The 20,951-nt window shown below is 34.9% G+C and overlaps 1 protein-coding gene across 1 annotated transcript; it reads left to right on the top strand.

Annotated features, from left to right (window-relative positions):
• The first annotated feature begins 693 nt into the window (after window positions 1-693).
• LOC133792794 (biogenesis of lysosome-related organelles complex 1 subunit 1) lies at window positions 694-2,710 on the top strand. The gene is made up of 3 exons (XM_062230741.1): window positions 694-1,018; window positions 1,128-1,333; window positions 2,331-2,710. The coding sequence occupies exons 1-3, from the start codon at window positions 877-879 to the stop codon at window positions 2,418-2,420; spliced, it is 438 nt and encodes a 145-aa protein (XP_062086725.1). The 5' UTR covers window positions 694-876; the 3' UTR covers window positions 2,421-2,710.
• Window positions 2,711-20,951: the final 18,241 nt, after the last annotated feature.

The raw sequence follows: 20,951 nt of genomic DNA, 5'->3' as shown, positions 1-20,951 counted from the left end.
GTGTGAGAAATCTCGGGAATGAAAGTTCTTGTTTAGACTGAAATTGATTTTGTATGGTTTTTTTTTATTTGTAATTATGATTGGTGGTGTGATTCTAGAAATCAAATGGAACAATTGAATTGTTGTAGATGTAAGACTAGATTTTGTACAACACAATTGTATAATCCAGTTTATGATTTTCTTGACTAATCCAAATTGTATTATTTGATATTGAGAAACCAAAACTGATTAATATTGTATATTAATGAATTAAAATAGAAAAATAAATATTGATGATTACTGATGAAACTTGTTTATTACTGGGTTCAACGAAGATGAAGGTTTTTTTTTTTAATTTAAGTTTTAAACTTTAAATTATGTGTTTTTAAATAATTTTAAATATTTTTTTAACTTTTTATAATATTTAAAGGATTAAAAATAATTAAAAATATATTTCATATAATAAATGATTTTTTTATAAATTATTATAAAATACACCACTTACGTTGTGCCACGTGTACACCCATTTAATTTTTAACTTATCAAAATTAGGTACTTTTACCAATGTCCATATAATTTATAATACATTAATCACAAAATAGTAATATTACTAGCAAATGCAAATTACTTTTACTAATGATAAAAAATTACATTCAGTCCTTCTCAACTTACCAAAAAACGTAAAAAAGTACCAATTTCATTTCCATTCCTCTACTCTCTCTCTCTCCTAACTAAACTATCCATCCTCCCTCCTCTCCCTCCTTTCCTAACAAACATAGCGTTAATAAAACGGAATAAAAAGTCATTCCATTCCATCCCCTCATCTAAGAACTTGGCTGGACAACCGGTAACGAATTTACATTTCACTCCCTCCAGCTCTCTCTCATATAAGCGTGGATGTATCCGCCGAGTCCTCTTGCGACGGCGCGTACGCGCGTGGGATCTTTCTCTGACGTCGACCTCAGTGGACTGGAATCGTCTTTGCTGCAATTAGTCCAAGATCACCATCAATCCTCTCTCAGACTCCGTGAACTTACTGGTGTGTTCCCAACTCAGTAAATTTATTCGCCACAAAATTCAAATTTATTTTCCCCTCAATGAAATGTGTGATCTCAATATATATATATATATATATATATATATGACAGAGAAGGCGAAGAAGGACGCGATCAAGAACGCCGCTAGGGTTTCGGATCTGTTGGTGGACGCAGTAAACGGCGGGGTTCAAGAATGCTTTGTCAATGAGAAGCGAATTGAGCTTGAAATCAGGGCTTTGACAGCCACCATTACTCGATTCATGAAGCAGACCGATCAATGGCTCACTGCCACCCACGCTTTCAATACCGCCGTTAAGGTGACACTATATGTTTATATCTATTATTTTTGTAATTTTACATTCATTGCATTGTTGACATATTGGATGATTTTGTTCGGCTATACAATGCTTTTTTCTTTTCTTTTTATGATGAACTATACAAGTTCTTTAAGTGTAAAGAATGAATATTGTCAATAAGTATTGTCTCTCTCATATTGTTGAAACATGAAATGTAGATTGATGATGGCTATGGTTTTGTGGTATAGTTTTGTCATGAAATGGCTTTATTTTCAGTGTCGATTTTCCTATTTATGGGGAGCTTAGGCTCTGTTATTTGTTATTTGCTTGTTGATAATGGAAATGTTTTAGTTTGGTACCTTTGTCATTACTGAAAGTTTGGTTTGGACGTAAACAGTCAACTAGGAAACAATGGATTCTAGAGCTTGTATTGAGAAGAGGTCCAAAACTTAGGATCCAGGCTTCTTGCCTATAACTTTGTACCTTCTTCTCACTGAGGGTTGAAATCCAATCCAGCTGTTTAACTTTTTGAAAATTGGGAGGAAACGTAAGTATTTCATTGTTGGCATGAAAAGTTATTGTTTTGGCATTTTTGAGATGACCCTAAGTTAGGTTCTCAGAAAAATGATCATCTTTCTTTGACAATTTGTCGATATGGTAAATCTCCATGTTATCTTTCCATCTTCCCCTCATTGATGTTGTGTAGACAAAAACGGAGTAGTTTAATATCAGTACAAAACTTCTATCTTGTGATAAGCACCCATCTCTTTCTGAAAGTTTTGAAGCTAAGTGAAAATATGTTGCTGTGACTTGTAATTGTATTTTGAATTTTCAAACATTGTCCATTGCTTAGAGATTGTCCAGTGCCCTGTTTAGGCATGCCTTCATAGGTAAGTTATAAAGCATTTGGAGGTGAGGGGGAGACAGACAAGTAATAATGCATAGTGGCAAGTTGTTTTCCTTTGTTAGAAATAGATGTGCTTATAGTTAATACATTTGAAGTGGATTTGAGTTGCAGGAAATTGGAGACTTTGAGAATTGGATGAAAACCATGGAATTTGATTGTAAAAGCGTTGTTGCAGCTATCCACAATATTCATCAAGAATGAATCACGACAATTTCATATGTTTGAACTATGATAATATCTCATTGTGTACATAATTGGTTCAACATTAACACAAGTTAAGTGCAAATAAATGAAGGGTTCAGTAGGGAATATTTTATTGATCAACTGTTTATTCATTTTTACTAGTTACTGAGCCTTTTGTGTACAAAATTATTTATTTAATTTGGAAGGTCATCTTGAAGCTTAGTGCGCAGCGTGAGGGAAATACTGCTTTGTTCTCAATGTTGAATTCGTTATGTTGTGCAATCTAAATATTTAGATTTATTAGTAGATATTCTTCTCTTCTATGATGAACTGGCGATCTAACCTCAATTACTAGCTGTTTTCACCTATTAGAATGTGATCAATATAAAAATACGTAGTAATGTATATTTTATGAAAATATTTCAAGTATGCGACAGGTATTGGAGACATTGTAAAAGAAAAACATTTATATAAAACTAAAGTATCAGCTCGCATCCAATGGCACTATAAAAAACAATGTGAACAAACGACGTACAGGCTGCAGTCAATAATTCTACAAAAAAGATAAAGATCAAGCTAGAGTACAGACTTCTGCACTACGTGCTTGTGGGACGCTGGCAGCTAGATTTTATGTTGTGGGTCGTTCTTGTGTCACGCCAACACCGCTCCTAGATATGAAATTTTGAGCTAGTAGGCAAGCTTGCAGGTATGTAACAATTTTGTTGGCATAATGGGTTCATACACATGACACAAGTTATTACTCAACTCCAAAGGTCGCAGGTGTCAACTTATTATTTGATCTTAGCATGAATCATTTGATTGCACTTATTCTTATGTCTTGTGTACTTGTATTCTTACTTGTTAGATTTCAAATGTCGAGTGGAAGTAACGCAGGCACCGAGATGATGGCGTGATTACAACTTTGAGCCCTAGCATAGGCTCATGAACTGATGAAGTTGTGCTCTGGTTTTGACCAAGTTTACCTGAGAGAGATGCTTATTATGATGAGTGGGTCTTACAGAACTCCTTCTCGTAGTTTTGAAGGCTCATCCAAAACTGAGGTTCTCAAGGATTACAAAAGTAGATTGAGAGACAAATTAAAACTTCGATATTAAGGTTCCTTTATATGTCTCTAGACTATCCATTAGTTTGCATACTCCTAGTTGTTTTACGGCCTTGTAACGCTTGTAGATGCATGCTTGTTTTTTTTTCCTTTACCAAGTTGGGATTTAACACCCTAACTCCTTAGGACTCGCCTATGTCTTTGCCTTCAGGAGCAAGTTTCTACTTGAACTGATGGCATTACTGAGTTGTTAATGGTATTACTCGTAGTAAAGACAATAAAGGGGTTTAGAAAAATAAGTATATGCTCTATAAGTCAGATAATGGTGTTAGTAAGTATAAATCAACTTTCCATTTGAATAATGGTGATTTCTTGCCTAAATAGCCTAAAACAATATGCACACAAATTTGACCAAGCACAATCTCGAGTGTGTTGAACATAATACCATATTTTAGGTGTACTCTTTGTAGAAATTTTTGAATAAGGTGAATCTTGAAGCTTCAGACGATATGCAGCTCGAGTTTCTTAAAACATGGACAATTCTTTTCTTGGATCTAAAATTCATCACAAAGATTGATTTGGGTCATTTCTCTTAGGGACCTATACATTTAGGATTTGGGGAGTGTAGCCAATTCTTTGCTTTGTATTTCAAGAAGAAAGGGAAAATTCCAAACTTGTGAAGTCCAAGCCATTGGGTTGGTTTGGAATAGACCACTACATAACTTCCTCATGTGTACGAATGGAGTTTCATGTTCTCTAGGCCATAGAAAGTGGGAAGGAGTTGAATCATGTTTGGTTTAAAATTTATTGGTGGAAACGTGAGATTTCCACCAAATAATGTTGGGCCGAGGTGGGATTTCAGGTCTATAGCCCACTGAAAGCTCATTTGGGAAAGATGATTTTTCATAAATATGGTATGCAACAAAAAAAAAAAATTATACTTTTCCTAATTTGTATGCAAAAAATTGATTAAAAAAAAAGTGCACAAAGGATGGGCACTAGGGTAATTAACACTACAATACTACAAAACTTCTCCAACAAAACGTTTCTTCTGCAATGTCTCCATCTTTGGCAACACCCTCCACCTTCGGTAACACCTTCAATCTCCGACAACCTCCGATTAGCTCCACTGCACTCCAATAACCGACAACCTCCGATCAGTTCTTCTTTGGAATCTCTAGCGACGTGAATAACTTGTTTTGCCCCAATTTTATTTTACTGCAACAATTGGAAGCTGCAAGCCTTCGTTCGCCAAAGTAGCACGACTGCACTCTTCGGCATCCAAGGCATCCAATCAAGAAAAAAGATTTGCAAAAATCTTGTTTTGCCTTAGTTCTATTTTACTGCAATTTCCTTCAATTTCAAAGCTATTAATTTCTTAAATCTTCTACTTATTTTTGAAATTATTAATTTCTGAATTATTTCATAACTTTTCTATTGATTATAATGATAATGATGAGGATCACGATGTTCATTCTCAAACCACAACTAATTTATGAGCTCAAAAATTGAAAAAATCTATTTAAACATACTGATATATGTACATTGATTGACCAAAAATAAACAACAATCAAGAATTGCGTAAATTTTAAAATTTGTAATTTGCCTTTTCAATAAAAATCATTTGATATTGATGTGAAGTTTAATTGCTAAACATTCAGTAAGGTAACCAGTTACCTTGTAAAACAGTGAATATATTCAAGAAAGGATTTAAGTAGTGTATGTGATTATAGATTAAGGTAACCACTTTCCTCCCTAGTTACAACCAACTAACTTCTTAAAATATTGTCAAAATTTGCAGGTATGTACAATCCTACTTCTTTGGTTCAATTTGGAGGCAAGTAGAATGAAAACAACGAATACCAAGGGTATACAATGACTGGGATATTAATTCCACCAAATTGTTCTCTTGAAAAATTGGTGAAATTGATAAAAAAAAAAGGAGATAAAGGAAACAAGGGCAACTATTGAAGTTTCTTATCAAGTAGCCAAAGGAACACTACCAATGAAGTTGGAAACAGACAACTCAGTTTAGTTCTACATGGAAATAAATAAAAAGAAGTTGCTGCAATCATAACAGACTTACTATTGTGTGTCACTATAGTTCAAGAATCATGCAATGAAAATAACTTTCTTCTACTAGTAAATCAAATAGCTACAACAAAATAAATGGGGGTGGGGACATTATTAATGCAAGCCAACCAAGGTTCCATAAATGAACAAATGTTACTTGAAGAAGGAATGTCAGGCACAACAAATTAGGACAACAATGTGCCATACATATCTCATCTTGCTGAAGAAGTAGAAGAGTTCATAATTAAAGACAATACAAAAAGAAAAAAGAAGTTGGAGGAAATCCAAACAGTAATATCTGATCACAGAGTCAACACAATAGAGCGGGGGAAAATTTACAAGGACAAGAACACAATCAAATCAACTTTTAGCTACTATGCCATGTTGCATAACTTCTAGTTCAAAATAAAAATATCAGAACCGAGAGAGTACCTGGTTACCTGCGCAAATGACACATGCAGATGGTTTGTGAGAGCATCTAAGTATAGAGAAAAATTTATTTATGGTACTGCTATCCCAAAAATTGGCATATTTGACATGGCACTAAACTTGGACATGTGGAGCAGACTGGACAGACCCCCTGGTAGGTTGGTTGGTGTATACCTGCAGGGTATACGACAAGTTACTGCTCGGCATGCTATCTCCAGAGACTCAACTGCTCGGCAAGACCACCAGAAAACTTGTTGGTCAGTACGACAGGCAAACTAGTCGGAATACACTTGAAAAATGAATAACAGTCATTGCTCGGTACGCTTGCCAAGATAGCAGTTGGTTGGTATGACGCACAGACATACCTGCTCAGATGAAAGTAGTTACACTCTTCGTTAGCACTCCGCAAGAATCGTCCAACCACCCGCAAAGAGCGCCTAACAGCCCTGAAGAGTCAGTCAAACCTCCTAACAAATAGGACATCAACCACCTGAGAGAAGAAAGGGATATTTCCCCATCAGATATGCTCAGGTGCAGCCCTTGGCCGAGAAAAACAATAGAAATACAAACTTTCCACCACAATGGACAGGGGGAGACACACAAAGAATAGCCTACCAGCCAGCACCAGAAACATACCGAGCAGCTTGGCTTGGTACTTAGTAGCGATCCTGCCACACTGTATTGTCTTTTACACATAGAAATCCACTTGTAAACCCTTGTGATCTTGTGTAAATCTTCAAGATTAATGCAAAACTAAGAGGAAGTAGGTCATTACCAATCCTTGGGGTCGAACGTCTATAATTTATGGTGTCTTTTATCATTCATTGCTCATAGTTATTAGGTTCTTGGCTTATTTATGATTCATTGATTGTCTGAATGAAAGCTCTCTAATTAATTATTTTAACTCCGCGTTAGTTGACCAAAAACCCAGTCAACATTTTTATGCTTTCATTGAGAGCTGAAGATAATCACATTCAGATTTTATTGCTGTAGCATCCCAAAATCTGCTAATAGGGCTTAGGGCCTTGATTAGCGTGCTTGGAGGGCAATGCTTGATTTGTTATGTTAATATGTGAATTTGATGAGTATGTGATTAGAAATGCATGTTTAGGTGAATTAAATATGCATGTGGGCCCCATTGGTTATTAGGGGCATATTTGTAATTTTAGCTCGTTGAGGGCATAAATGCAATATTTGTGTATATTGTGATTGATACCACGTGTGAGTGGTGATGTATTTGTGATGCACGATCTGAGACAGTCCTAGGGAGCAGTTTGGCTAGAAAGTCACAATAGGATCAAATACCCGGCTCGGGATGAGCCTAGGGGTATTTTGGGGATATTATATGTGTTTGGAATTTATTGAGTATTGGGTAATAATTTAATAGTGATTTAGATATGTCGGGATTAAATGGGGATTTATAGGAATGCTTGGGGGCTTAACGGGATTTGGAAATTGACTAAATTGCCCTTGGGTTACTTAAGGTTTAAGGATAAGTTTAAGGGGCAATTTGGTCTTTTGGCAAGGGATAGGCTTAGGCTCTCTTTGGCCAATAGACATTAGAAGGGGTTTGTAATGCCCCGAAATCCCTAATGCGGTTTAATGGCGGGATTAGTAGGCCGGGAGGGCCATAATTGTTTAATTATGCCATTAAATGAATATATGCATGTTTATGTGAATTATATTATAATATGATGTTAAATGCATGCATGTGGGTCCACATTTGATAATAGGGGTGTTTTGGTAATTTGGCCCGTTGAGGGCATACTTGTATATTTGTATGCATGTCGGTGATATATTGTTGAGGCCACATTATAATGTGGATTTGTTCGAGCTATTCGGCATGAGACGATCTTGGAATATTGATTAGCGGTCTAGTCATAACAGGTTCAAGCTCGGGGCCTAGGATGAGTCTTGGGGTGATTTTAATGATTAGAGCGTTACCGAGAATTAAAGGGTAACGGGATATAAAATATTGGTGTTTGAGACTATCGATAATAGCGAGAATTGGAGAGCGTTAATTATGATTAACGAGATAGGTGGGAAATACCAATTTTGCCCTTGGGAGTCTTTAGAAACTCTTAATTGACCTAGGGGTATAATGGTCTTTTCACCCCTAGGATTGGTATAAACTATCTCAGGCTGTAGAAATGAAGAGAAACAGAGTATATTCAAGAGCTTACCCGTACCTTCCTTATCCTCCATTTCCTTTGTGATTTTTGAGCCATTGTTGAGGATTCAAGCTTGGGAAGTAAGCCTTGGGAGTTTGGGAGAGTCTTCTATCATTGAAGAGCATCACAATCTGAGTTTGAGGTAAGCTTCTAGCCACTAGTTCCCTGGTTTGCTCTGTTTTGGATTTTAGTTTCAGCTTGTGGTTTTGTTGTGGATAGTTGGAATTAATGGAAGTTTTGGTTGGTGTTTAACTTGGGTTTTGATGAGGGTGTGATGTAGGTCAAGTTTAGGGGTTGTATTGGATGTTTGGGTGGTGTTTTGGTTTGGTTTGGAAGATTGGTTTCAAGGAAAATCGCAAAGGAGGAAAAAACCAGAGTTTTGGCTGAAGTGTAGGTTGGGCCACGGCATGGCCAGGGAGGGTCGCGGCCCTTAGTGGCATTTTGGCCAGAAATGAGTTTTTGGCTCGGGGATTCTAGCCTTAGGCCTCGGGATCGATCTTACTACCCGATTTAGTAGGATTCGATGTCTCGGAGGCTAGGTTTTGGTTTGGGAACCTTTGTTATTCATTTTATTGATGGAATCCCATAATTGGTTATGACTAGGTAACCGCTAAGGGACAAAAAGACAGGTCGTTCTTATATTAATTCTCGCTCGAACCAGAGGTAAGAAAATTGCACCCCATTTGTGACATGCATGGTTGTTCATGAGGCATGTTGAATGTTTAAATGTGGACATGGATTGATTATTGAATGCTTAGAAAATCTTGCTCACTTGTGCATGGTACTGACTAATTAGTCAGATTTGGCAAAGGTGTCAGTATCAATTGTGAAGCTGGAAACTTATTAGTCAAGTTTGGCAGTGGTACTGGGCACTGGTCACACAGTGCTGACTCATAAGTCAGGATGGACTTAGCATGTTTAATGCAAGCCAATAAAGATTAGATCTAATCGACATCTGCATTAAATGACTCAGAAGAGCGTTAATGCCGGACCGACCTCAAGTTTGATGAAAACTAAAAGCGCTTGTGTGACTTACCCATCACATCAGTCACTCATCTGTTAAGTTAGAGGCTTACCCATCAGTCTCTCAACGGTTTAAGCTAGTGACTTACCCAGCAGTCACTCAACTGCTTAAGCTAGTGACTTACCCAGCAGTCACTCATTATGTTTTACCAGAACCTCAAGTGATATTCACTCATCTGTTTAGAGCTATAAGCTCTGTGAGATTATAATAATAATAATCAGTTGTTAATATCTATATGCATTATTGTGTTTTCTTGCTGGGCCTTGGCTCATGGGTGCTATGTAGTGCAGGTAAAGGGAAAGAAAAGCTCACCCAGCCTTGAGTGGAGAGCTTAGGTGGTAATGTGTACATATGTAGCTGCTTGACCACCACGGCCAAGGAGTTCTCAGAGGAACTAGGGGGTTTACCCTATTTTTTCCACTTAGGTCGACGAGTTTGTAATTTTTGAAACAGTAATGACCTTTTTGAGTTGTAAATAACTTGTAAAAGATTTTATGGGCCCATGAACAACTTTGTGTATTTAATAAAATATATCATTTTCTTTTTATTGGTTTTCCACCTTAGCCTGTTAATAACATTTAGAACACGTTTTTAACCAAAGGACTCGGGTAACGGGTCAAATTTCCGGTTCATTGTTCACCGTAACTGTTCTGGGGTAACCAGGGCGTTACAGGGTTAGAAGAGAAAAAAGGAAAGAAACAGGAGGCTAAACATCTCTCTCTCTCTCTCTCTCCTTCAGTTCCCTCTATCTTCTTCCTTGGTGATAGAAGGCTTGGAGCAATTTGGAAAATTCTGGAGTACCTTGAGGATTTGGGTTGAAGAAGTGGTGGATTGGAAGCTTAAGGACTTGGGAAAGACAACTTAGGGTCCAGTTCCATTCAGAGGTAAGCTCTCAAACTTGGATTTTCAAGATGAATTTTGTTAGAGTTATAAGCTTGCATGAGAATGGGTTTTAGAGTTTGATCTTAGATGTTTTCTGGGTATATGGGCTTGTTGTGTTGCCTAGGGTATGCAGATAAAGAATTCAGGTTCAATTATGAGTTTAATTGATGTTTGAGTTATGAGAATTAAGGGTTTAGACTTGAGGAAAACACAGGGAAAAATGGTGTTTTCTGGGTTTGGAGGCTCGAGCCGCGGCCCTGTTCTTCAGGCGTCACGACCCATGTGTGTCAAAGAGGCTGGGAGCCTCTGTCTGCCCAGGCGCGCCGCGACCCAAGGTTAGGAATGCTGTTGGAATAATGTAGAGTCCAAGAACTTTACTTAGCTAATTGTTAGTATTATTATAGTATGTTTAGTATTATCTTTGTAACTGTGGATTTTTGGTTCAGACCGAGAATTATTTGGACACTCATAGTAGTACTTATAGATTTTCTAAGTTTAATCTATAGTTTAAGAATATTAAGTATAACCTAAGGTTGATTAATGTGACTGATATTAAGGATTATATTTATTATATTATAAGGTTTAGACATCAACCAATAGGATTTTAAGCACATGTTATGAATGGTGATTAAGGATTAAGTATTTTTGAGGATTAAATTTAATAAGGAGTAAAGTTTGAATGTTATAGGGTCAGTCAGCAGCTTTGAGTACGTTGAGGGCTTAGTCAAGGCTGTTTACTCCATTCAAACTTAGCTAAAAATGTGTAATTTCGTGTTTAAATATTCAGCGTGTGCCGATATATCGCAGCTATAGGGGGCGATATATCGCAGCACGTAGATACGGAAAACACGAGACGATGCACGGTCGCCTCGGGCATACTGGCCCAGGCGATATATCGCCTACAGGGGGCGATATATCGCCTCCTCCAGCATATGTTCAAACGTTTTTGAATTCTTTTCCTTTCAGCCATTCAAACTCCTTCAACAGTCCAGCATCTTTTGAACGAGTCTTCAGCCTCTGCTGAACGATTATTCAAATGATTTTCACCTAAAAAGCCATTATTTCTATTCAAGTAAAATCAAGATATTTTCATTCCCAAACTCTATAAATAGGACCTAGTACCCAGCCATTTCTTCACCTTTTACTCTAAGTTCAGAAGCTGCTAGTGCTAAGTAAGTGTGAGAGTGTAAACACCTGGTTTGGGGAAAAATCATAAGCTTAAACATCATAAGCTTATCAAACACTTTGGGAAGTGAGATTCGTTAGTATTTCGGTTGTGGTTAGATTGATCTTGCAAGTCCTTGAGGTAAACCCGAAACTCTAGTTCATTTGATTTATGTTATGTTTCCCTTCTCTTAGTCTCCTACTCAGTTTCCTAACCTCATTCTTATTTTGGTTAGGGAATCCAAGTTCTTAAGCACATAAGTTGTGGTAAGCATATTTTCTTTTAATGGTTTAGTCTTCCTATTCATTTTCATCTCTTCTTCTTCTTAAGACTCACTCTTTCTCATATGGTTTTAGGAGTGTTCCAAAAGTCCTAACTCAATCCATTATATCCCGGTAACCTTGGTAAGGAAAATAGGCTAGAATCTATATGTTTATGTTTATGTTATCTTATGTGTTATGTTATGATATGTTATGAATATGTTATACATGTGTTTGTTGTAGGCTTGGGCTTATGCCCTATTTGACTAACAAGACCCCAAAAAGATTGTGGGCATATGCCTATTTAGCTGGTAGGACCCCACTAATCTCATGGGCATAAGCTTGTTTAGTCTATGGGACCCCAAGTAATAATGGCCATTATAATAAGTGTATTATGTGTTATGATATGTCTTTACATTATTATGAAATTATGTTTATGTTTATGACTATGTGTTAGATTTTTCCTTGCTGGGCATTAGGCTCATTCCTTTCTGTTTATGTGCAGGAAATAAGCTTTAGAGGCGGAAAGATTCGTGACGCTTAGAGGATGTGTATCGATGGTGAATGGAGTCAAGGGGCCGAGCGTTATTCGATTCGAGGATGTAGTCTCATTTTATGGTTTTATATGTATTTTCCGCATTTTCTTATGTAACTCTTTTCATTTAAATCATGTTTTGTTTTTAAAGACAATGGGATCCCAAATCCTTCTTAGTATTCTGCTTATTTGTAAATAACTCTTATTTTGCAAGTTACTCAATAAAATTATGGTATTTTCGTAAAAATGTAAGTTTTATGTATAGATTCGTTAATGGTCCAAATAGTCTAGATTAGTGGGTCATTACAAATAACTCAAATAATGCAAATGAAACATTCACAAAAGTCTCTACAACAATAGAAAATGAGTTGGGGCATGACATTATTTCAAAAATAAAGTATGAGGTATGCAACTTAACTTATTCTTACTATTCTTTAATCTGTCAGTAGATGGTAACTAGTTACCTTACATAACAGAAAGAAAAAAAAACATTGTTACATAGAAGGGTAACTAGTTACCTTCAATGTTAATTCTAGTTAAAATGTTTATTATTTGATTCTATTTCATGGCATAAAATATTTTCAGGTCTTGCCTTTCAACCCAATAGAATACCAAGTTTGTGATGAAGAAAGAATCAATTTCACAGTAAATATACATAATAGAACATGTACTTGCAATAGGTTTCAAGAAGATGAAATGCCTTGTGAGCATGCAATAGTTGTAATTGCAAAGGAGAAAATTAGGAGTGTATGATTATTATGCGAAGTTCTACAAAAAAAAAAAAAAACGTTGAAAGCATTGTATAAAGAAAATGTTCATCATTTGCCCCATAAAGATGAATGGAATCTCCCACAACACTTGGACATAGTGGTGCTGCCTCCAAAGGAAACAATCACTGCAGGAAGACCAAGAAAGAAAAGAGTAAGATTAAGAGGGGAACCAAAAGTAATAATCACCTCTGGGAAATGTCGACAATTAGGACATAACAAGAAGACTTGCAAGAATCCTCCAATTAAGAAATCAAACAAGTAGAAAAAGCAAAAGACATAGCTTCATATTTTACAGCAAAACAAACCTATCATAGTTATATTCGTTAAAATAGGGACTTTCATATTTATCAAGTATTATTGAGTATTTTAATAAGTTTGTTTTAAATATAAATGCATTGATTGATTACACAAACTTATAAATTCCTTTCAAACTAATAGTTTGAGTTTGTTTGCTTCTTATTTATCAATGCCACCATCAACATAATATACCAGCAAAGAAAGTAACTAGTTACCGAAAAAAGGAAAATGAATCAAACATGAAGGTAACTAGTTACCCAAATATACTAGCAAAATAATGATATACAAACCTAGGGGAATTTTTTTAAAAAAACACTTAAGTAACCAATTACCCTTATTATATTAGCAAAACAATAGCATGGGCACCTGGTTACTCTCAAAATCATTCTTGCCCCCAATTACACCTGGAAAATTAGCTAAACAACCCATCTGGAACTAGTTACCCTCAAACAATTCCATAAAACAAAGGAAAAAAAATACAAAAACAAATAGAAAACTAGCTACTTGCTTTAAAGTGTTATATACAATATATATTAATAATTGAATTAAAAAACAAATAACAAAAAAAGTAAAAATAAAATAACAAATGAACTAACAAAAGCTAAACTGATATATATATATATATAAAATGACACTAAGAATCCTAATGTTTTACATAAGCAGAAATTTAAAATAGCTAACTGTAAAACTAGAAATTGTCCATCCTTTAATAATTGTTATAGCAAAAAAAAAAAAAAAACAAAACAAAAGAAACATAACACGACTAAAGCCTATGCAACAATCTTCATTCTCTTCTGTCTCCTCTCCAAAAGTCTTTCGTTGAACTTATCACTAGTTAAGTAGCCCTCAAGTTCTTTTTCTTTCCATGAAAGTACAAGCTGATAGCAATGTCTTCGCGAAGGAGACGAACATCAATATGTTTAGGCATCTCATTCTCCTTTACAAGTATTATTTTCTCAGCAAAATAAGTAGAAAACACCCCACAATCGCTACATATTGAGAACAAACAAACAAACAAATAGACAAAAAAAAAAAAAAAAAATTAAGAACATATAACAAAATGACACAAAGAAAAAAAAATTAAAATCAAACATACAAACTAACAAATCAATATGTTGAAGAATGCCTCTAGCAATAGTCAACTTCAAAGCATCATTCTCCGACACGTCATAAGGACTAACATAAATATTTATATCTTCATGATCATAGAAATCAATCTTCTCCAATAGAACATGAATCAAAACAACAAATGCTTCAACAACAGGTAAAGTCTAATTTTCATGCTTTGCAGCAGACATTGAGTCATACACCTTAAGCGATCCCTGATGTATATCAAAGGTCTACACAATCTAGTGCATAAGAGTCTTCACAATAACAGGCATAGCGACATCATTAAACAAATTTCAATGGGTGGCACAAAACATGGATTCTCCCCTCATTATCTCCAAAGCAAGGCAGTTGTCATCTACTTTAAATGCACCACTGCCCTTTTTTTTAAAAAAAAAAAATCTTCATACATAAGAACTGTGTTTTGCCCAAAACAACTATCAGAGGTAGATATTCTCCTCTTCAAACCTCTACACGATTTAACATTTATCCTCAAGTAATACATCATCACATCAATATGTTTCATAATAAAAAAAATACATGCTTATAAGATAATATATAAAGAAACCAATCAATTATAACAACCAAGAAAAATTTAAACTCAAGGGGATTTGGTTATCATTATCAACACAACACAATTACACAACTTGGGTAACCTATTACCTAATGAACTAAAACATAGAAACCAATCAAGTACTTGTTACCCAATAACATCATAATATATAATTGAAATAGTTCACTAGACTTATTTTAAAAAAAAAAAAAAAAAGTCCAACATGAAAAAATAAATAAAATAAAAGGAAGAAACTCATTGATGAATCAATGAATTGCCCAGAGAAATAAAGGCTAGGAACCAAGTCTTCTCAGCAATAAAGACAAAAGTGAAGTTAATTAGTGTGTCCACAACATTATCATCATATTTCTTGAACCTGTACAATACATTAAAACACAAAAGAAAAGGTTAACTAATTAAACAAACATACTAGACAGAAAAAAAAAAGTAATAGTTATACATACTTGTTCATTTTCTTCAAATCAGGTTTAATCCAAGAGTAAAACTTAGAAAATTGTTCTTCAATGTGATTATGACCAAGATCATTGGAAAATTAACAAATATTATCCAATAGCTTCCTCTTTCTTTTTTGTTTCACTCCATCTTCAGAAGATCCAAACTTTGTTAGGAAATGAGACTTTACTACGACACTCAGCTTCACTTACCTTTTCTTTCCCAAAATCAGTCCACTATCAACAACTTGTGCATCATCATACACCACAATCGACCATTTATATTTATCCTCCAAACAACTACTGTCTTTAAGTGGCCTCTCAACTGATTCATTAATAACTATCCACATTTCATTAGAGACATGAAATGTGGGAGTTCAAGGACTTGAGCATACAATTGAGTCACCTTTAATTGGCTCCTAAAAATAGAAAAATAAAGAACAAATACTTTATTTCAAACAACAAAACAAGGGAAAAAACAATTGCTTAAACAATACTTTCTCAGTAGTAACAAAGTGTGAAGCAATCTGAACAGAATGCTCCAAATCAGCCCCCAACTCCTCACCAATATCAACATATTGGTAACCCCCAAAAGAATGGTCATCCAAATAATCCTAAAAATACAAAAACAAGCAAATTTTTATTTTTATTTAAAAAAAAAGAAACAAAACATACATAATAAAGGGAAACACACAAACAATAGCAACCAGTTACCTCAGAAGAAGTCATAGCATGCACATGATCTTCAAACTCTCCACCACCATTATCATTACCAGCAGGCACGGATGCCTTTATATCACCCAACAAAGCTATGACAGTAGCAAAATCAGATGCGAAAGATTTCTTCAATTCATAAATTTCAAGCAACATACACTTCTGGGAATCTTGCACTTAACCAATTTTGATTCAATGGCAATAAGGTCCTCATGAATATCTGATGGACTATCACCATTGGGTGGATCTATTGGAAAAAATATACTATCAAATGACAACCCTCTCAAAATAGGCAGTTTGATTTCTTCAATGATAGGGATCATGATATTAACATCATACTGCAAGAATGAAAAAACAATTAAACAAACCGCAACAAGAGCTATAATAAGTAACCAATCGCCAAAATAAAAAAAAAAACAAGATAATAAAAAAGAATACAAGGACAAAAAACTAAAAAAATAAAATGAAACCATTACCTCTTCCTCTGAAAGCACTTTATCAACCAGATACTGGTATGACACACTTCCCTTACTTGCCTAAGTCAAAATCCTTGGAAATAAGGAATTTAACCTTCGACATAATGCTTGAGAACAAGGAATGGTCTCATAAATCCATATAAGGAAAGGAATATGGAAACCATAACACAACTATGGCTATCAAGTGACCCATCTGCTTTCCTAGGTTCATAATCATACATGTCATTCTTATCTTTCAAGACTGATCGCACAACACACCTAGTCCGTTGCCACAAGACTTTCCCAAAGTAAACTTCTTCAACTCAGCAAAATCAGTATCAACCACAACAAAAAAATAGTTGTCAACCCGAGCCTTAGGCTGTGTCCCAAACAAATAACTGCCTAGCAAATGAAAAATGGCCAACTTAACGACAACCCCATCACCCTTCTTCTTCAATTGTTTATCATTGAAAGCAGATGCAACCTCATCTTTCCTAAGTTTATCTTCTTTCCTAGGTTTACCTTCATACAAAGGAAAAAGGGATTTCCTAAGACCCAAATGAGCCTATTTGAAAATGCTAAAATCAACACTACCCACACATTTCAAGCCAGTAATGAGAGCAAACTCATTGATTGAAAACTTAACTACTTTACCACCCAACTTAAACCAAAACTTTTTTTTTGATGAACCTCCCTCATCAAAACACTGTGAAATAACTGGGCATGAAATGTAATATCAGGCAAATCCAAGAAATGACCAAATGGTGTTCTTCGAAACATTGCTTTTTGTTTCGAACTTAAAACTGACTTAATCTCACTTATAACACAAAGCTTATTTTATTGTTGAACTTTACTCCCAAATCATCTCTCAGGTTTAATTCTAAATGGGCATCCTATAAATAACATGGCAACTTGTTAGTCACTGGTTACTTAAAATTGAAAAAGCCTAAGACAAATAGAAAAAACCATTTCAAAGTAACTACAAACCTAAGAAAAACACTAAACATTATTAAGTAACTATATACCTATGAAGACAAAAAAAATACATACAACAAAATAACAGTAAATATCACAAAGTACCAGGTTACTTAACATTAAAATAACACATATAATAAAAGCAAAACACTTAAAGGTAACCAGGGACCACATGAGAACACACTACAAAACACTAAACATAATAAAGTAAATGTGAGAAAACATAGGTAGAAAAATATCATCAACTAACTGGGTACCTATAAAGCCAAAAATATATATATATATATATATATATATAAAAACACAACAAAATAACAGTGGACAACATAAAGTACCTAGTTACTTAATATTAAAATAACACATATAAGTAAAAGCAAAGAAATTCAAGGTAACCAAGGACCGCATAAGAAAACACTACCAAAAACATAAAGAAATTCAAACTTATCAAAAATAAAAACAAATTTATATACACAAAAAAACCATATAAAAGTAACCGAGGACCCATAAGAAAACACAACCAAACACACAACAGATTGGAACTTCTCAAGAAAAAAGAAAAAAGAAAAATATATATATATACATGCACGAAAAATCATATAAAGTAACCAAGGAGCACATAAGAAAACGCTACCAAACACATAGAAACTTGGAACTTATAAAAAAAAAGAAAAAAAATAGACATATAAACATGGAAAACCATATCAAAGTAACCATGTACATTAACTTTACTCCCATGATCTTTCTTTGTCCCAGCAGTTGTGCTCTTGATATTTGATGACTCTTTACCTCGAGGTGAAGAACGCAAACCACCACCAACACTTGATGATGAAGCACCAACATTACCTCCTTGATACACATAAACATAAAAATAAAATAATGAATACCAAAGAAAAAATATATCAGAATAACTCTAATTAACCAAAAACAAACTAATAACCAAACCAAAATACAAAAAAATAATACAAAAACAAAAGTAAAACCAATAAAACTAAAGAAACCAAAATACCTTAATGTTAGGTGCTTCATTGTTAACAGGTACCGTTGGAGTTCGAGGAGAAGGATGCAAACTTAAAGAAGGACCAGTATCATCAGAACATTTCGAAGGACCAACATTATCTCCCTTTTTAACCATTTATAATACACAAAAAAACCAAACAAAACTAATAAATATAAATCAAACTAATTCATAATAACTAAATACTAAAAATAAAAATTGATTGAGGTATTTATTTCAACCACTCCACTTTAACTTATTTTTCTTCTCATGGCACAAACAAGCAAATTGACAACCTCCGACAACAAGCATTAACACATTAACAGTTAATATAGCTAAAAAAAAAATAAAAAAACACAAACACCCCAAGAAAAGAAAACACATGCCGAAAAGATAACCAAAAATGCATACCTCCGTCATCAATGATGTTAGGCACACCACACTCAGCCGCACTGTCATCATTTGCCTCCGTTCGCGCGAGCTTGAAAACGTTCAAACCATTCGCCGAGCTTCCAATCCTTTCCGTTCGCTCGCCAATCTTCAAAATGTCCCCTTCGTTCGCCTCTGTTCTCCTCAGTTCGTTGACCTTGTAGATGTTCCAGCTCGTCCCCTCTATTCGCCAAAGTTGCAGAAATGGAAACCCCAAAATCGCCACAAGCAAATAGAAGAAGAAAGGTCTATTTCTAAAAAGGTAAAATGAAAACTGAAAGAATTTTTTTTAAGTTAAAAATTAATATAAAATCATTAAAAAATTGTAAAATGGTGAAAGTGTAAGATTTTTGAGTGGATAGGTAATTGAAAATAGTTAAAATAAAAATAAAATTACATAACTAACATTCTCCTTTAATAAATCTCATTAGTAATAACAATATTGCATAATTAGGATTTGTTACAAAAAAAATGGGGAAAAAATCCACAAAAATGATAAAAATTAATAAAAAGCCATAAAATAACTATGTTGAAAAAAAACCATATTTTTGTAAACATCAATAAAAGAAAACCATATAAAATGTAATTTCCACTTTGGGAATTAGTATTTTAGGCTAGGCCCCAATCCAACTACTTTTGTGTAGGACGACCAGATGCTGAAAAATGGAAGCTTAGGTCTGGAATTTTAAGTGGCGTTTGGTTTGGTGGAATGGAATGGAATGGTAATGGTAATGTGAATAGTAATGGAATAAGAATGGCAATGAGAATTGATTATTATCTTTAGTTTGTTGTTAGAATGAACATTGGAATCAGAACTATTTTGTTTAATTTGGTGTGGGAATGGAATAAAATAAGTGGTAAATTGATAAAAATATCCCCACTTGAACTATTTTATTTATATTCTTTAAAATATTCAAAATTTGAGCAATTTAGAAAGAAAGTTATGATTTAAATTCAAAATAAAAATAATATAATTGTTATCCCTCAAAATTCAAGAGATGACGTGGAAAATGAGAAAGAGACATGTGGCATCACAAGTCAGGGAAAAACGACAAAGTATTGAAAAAAGAGCAATGAGTAAAAAAGGGTAGGTCCAACACCTATAAGGAAGTTGACCAGGTCTAAATTGCCTAGGGGTGGTCGGCATGACCCCAACTGTAACGCCCTAAACTCCAGGGACCGTTACGGTGTGCCTTATAAACAGTGCTAAACTCGCTAATCGAGTCATTTGGCCAAAATCGTGTAACTAAGTATGATTAGCAGTTTAGGGATAATTTTTTTTTGGTTAAGATATAATGTTTCACTAGAACGTTTACTATATACATTGGGATCCCAAAAATATAATTTAAAGGTCTATTACAAGAAAATATTTACAACCAGCCGATCTAAGCGGCAAAACAGGGTTTAACCTTAGTTCCTCTTTCAACCCTCGGTCGTGGCGGTCGAGCAGCCGCATATGTACACATCGTCACCTAAGCTCTCCAACTCAAGGATGGTCCAGGTTTCTTTTGCCTTTACTTGCACCACATAGCACCCGTGGGCCGAAGCCCAGCAAGAAAACTCAATATGCTCATGAACAATCATATCATGATATCAAATTATATTTGGCATACCTAGCAAACATAGCTCTATTCAAGCATGCAAATGAATTTAGGTAATGCTGGGGAATCCAGGATAAGAAATCTTACCCTCCTGATTGGATGACTATCAAGTCAATCCTAATCAGATGAGTGATTTAACACTAGAGGTTCTGGTAAACCATACTGAGTGACTGACAAGCAAGTCACCACGGGCTCAACACCCAAATCCATGCAAATGATGATCATAATGATCATACAGAGCTTATAGCCCTGAATAGATGAGTGAATATCACTTTGAGGTTCTGTTAAACCATAATGAGTGACCGACAAGCAAGTCACTACGGGGCTCGGTGCCCATAACCATGTGACGGAACCGTCATCTGGGCTTCCCTGCAATGGCTCTAATAAGATATTCTCAAATGATAATAATTCATAGCCTGTTATTCTCAATATTCTCAAATGCTAACAATTCATATCCTGTTACCTTTTAATTCTCGGCAACGTTCTAATCACCAAATTACCCCGAGACTCACCCCGAGCCCCGAAACTGACCTCGTTATGACTAGACCGATAACTTGCATTCCATGATCGTCTCATGCTGAATGGCTCGAAAAAATCCAC

Source organism: Humulus lupulus, chromosome 7, assembly GCF_963169125.1.
Source record: "Humulus lupulus chromosome 7, drHumLupu1.1, whole genome shotgun sequence".
NCBI classification, from domain to species: domain Eukaryota; kingdom Viridiplantae; phylum Streptophyta; class Magnoliopsida; order Rosales; family Cannabaceae; genus Humulus; species Humulus lupulus.
This window is presented reverse-complemented; position numbering and strand designations above follow the sequence as displayed.